This window comes from Aplysia californica, unplaced genomic scaffold (assembly GCF_000002075.1).
Source record: "Aplysia californica isolate F4 #8 unplaced genomic scaffold, AplCal3.0 scaffold00022, whole genome shotgun sequence".
In the NCBI taxonomy this organism is placed as follows: Eukaryota; Metazoa; Mollusca; class Gastropoda; order Aplysiida; family Aplysiidae; genus Aplysia; species Aplysia californica.
Genome location: NW_004797292.1, coordinates 776247 through 777938, shown reverse-complemented (window position 1 = coordinate 777938; position 1692 = coordinate 776247). Strand labels below are relative to the sequence as shown.

Below are 1692 nucleotides of genomic sequence, written 5' to 3'. Positions count from 1 at the left end.
CTCTCTCTCTCTCTCTCTCTCTCTCTCTCTCTCAATTAGGTCTATCTATAGCCAACGTAAACATGTGCTCTTAATTTAAATAGCCATTGCCCGATATTTAAGTACAAAAAAAAAAGAAGAAGAAAAAACTAACAGCCACAACAACTCCACCAAAACGTCATCAAGACAAATGTAAGTCTTGATCGATAACAAAAGTTCTGCCATGCCGGATCATTCTCTTAAAAGGAAACAGGAAGTGCGTCATGAAAGTGAGACGGCATCCATTTATAATGCTTACGCCTACAACCTGCGCAAATTTTGAAACCGTCTGTTAAAATAATACGCATGGTAGATCTAGTTGTTATTTACTTACTTAACGATTTCAAAACAAGCAACAGGCGAAACTGTTGCTTGTTTGTATTTCATTAACTAGGGCATTTTGGTTGTTCATTCACCGATGCTGTTGCTATTGTTATTGCTGTAGTTGTTGTTGTGCTCTTTATGTGAAGGGATGGTGGTCGTCTTATTAAATAGAGAAGATCCGTTACGTAAGTGTGTTATAGAACGCACAAAAAGAACGCTTACATACGATAAAGCAATTGTGATAACGCAAGCGCTTGTGAAGAAAGCACTTGCTTGTCCTGTCGTTGAGGTGTACCACTATCTTTGGGTGTACAGAGTGCAAATCGCGCTTGTTACTGGTCAGAACTTGGGCATTTGGCGCCATGGCGGATTCGAGGGATGACGAACTATTTTGCTGGACAGTGTTTTGCCGAAAATTATCCCAGGAAAACGCAAAAGAATGGGATTTCATGAGATAAAAAAAGGAGGCTAGTGGAACGTGAATACACTCACTTGTTTCTTTCGCGGTTTTTTTTTTTAAACACGGCTGATATCAATAGAGACTCGACATCCATTTCGGTGCAATTTTCACTGAGACTGAGGGAAAATGCACACCGCACTACCCAAGTCTGACCAGACAACAAAGGGGGGCGGCACCAAAGTACACGCGTGCACGCGAGAAAGAATTAACTTATGATTCTTTACGCTTTCCAAGCGTCGATTGAAATCTCAGGCGCCACAGAGCGAGCGAGCTTTTTGTCCGGCACAACCAAGTTTTGAGCAACATTTTAAAACATCATTTACGCCAGAGAGAGTACTTGTATTAATGTTTTGTAGGCTTTTGTTGAAGAATCGAACTAAATACAAATGACCCCCCCCTGTCGTGGAAATCTCTCACTGTACAATCCACCTCTCCCTTCCTCCTCCCTTTTAACACTCTATAATTCACCTCTCCCTTCCTCCCCCCCCCTCTTTTAACGCTCTAAAATCCACCTCTCAATCCCCCCCTCCTCCTCCCATGTAGGAGGCATCATGGTCATCACATTCCCATACATGTTGGAGTTCCTGCCACGTCACAACCGCGCCTTCCTGGCCCTGCTCCCCTTCTGGGCCCTCAACCTGGCGATCTTCGCCATAGCCGCGCTCATCCTTGACCACTGGGCGCACGTGCACCTGGCCTGCGGCCTCATCTCTACGCCTGTGCTCATTGGGTGGTTGTGAGTACATGCGATGTGTGGTATCATCAGCTGGAAACGAAATAAGGCATGTGAAGGCATCGTGGTGAAATCAGGCGCCGTTAAAATAATGAAAATGAAAAAAACCCCGTCATTTTCCCGCCCTTTAGGCAAATTTTATATAATTCATTTATTT

General features: G+C 44.0%; 1 protein-coding gene across 1 annotated transcript in view; it reads left to right on the top strand.

The window, feature by feature from the left end:
* The window catches only part of LOC101850057 (uncharacterized protein F23F12.3), a 12885-nt gene that overhangs the window by 6410 nt on the left and 4783 nt on the right, over window positions 1–1692 (top strand). Inside the window, exon 3 of the mRNA XM_035972450.1 lies at window positions 1346–1538. Coding sequence (XP_035828343.1) covers window positions 1346–1538 — 193 coding nt within the window. The remainder of the gene's footprint in view (window positions 1–1345; window positions 1539–1692) is intronic.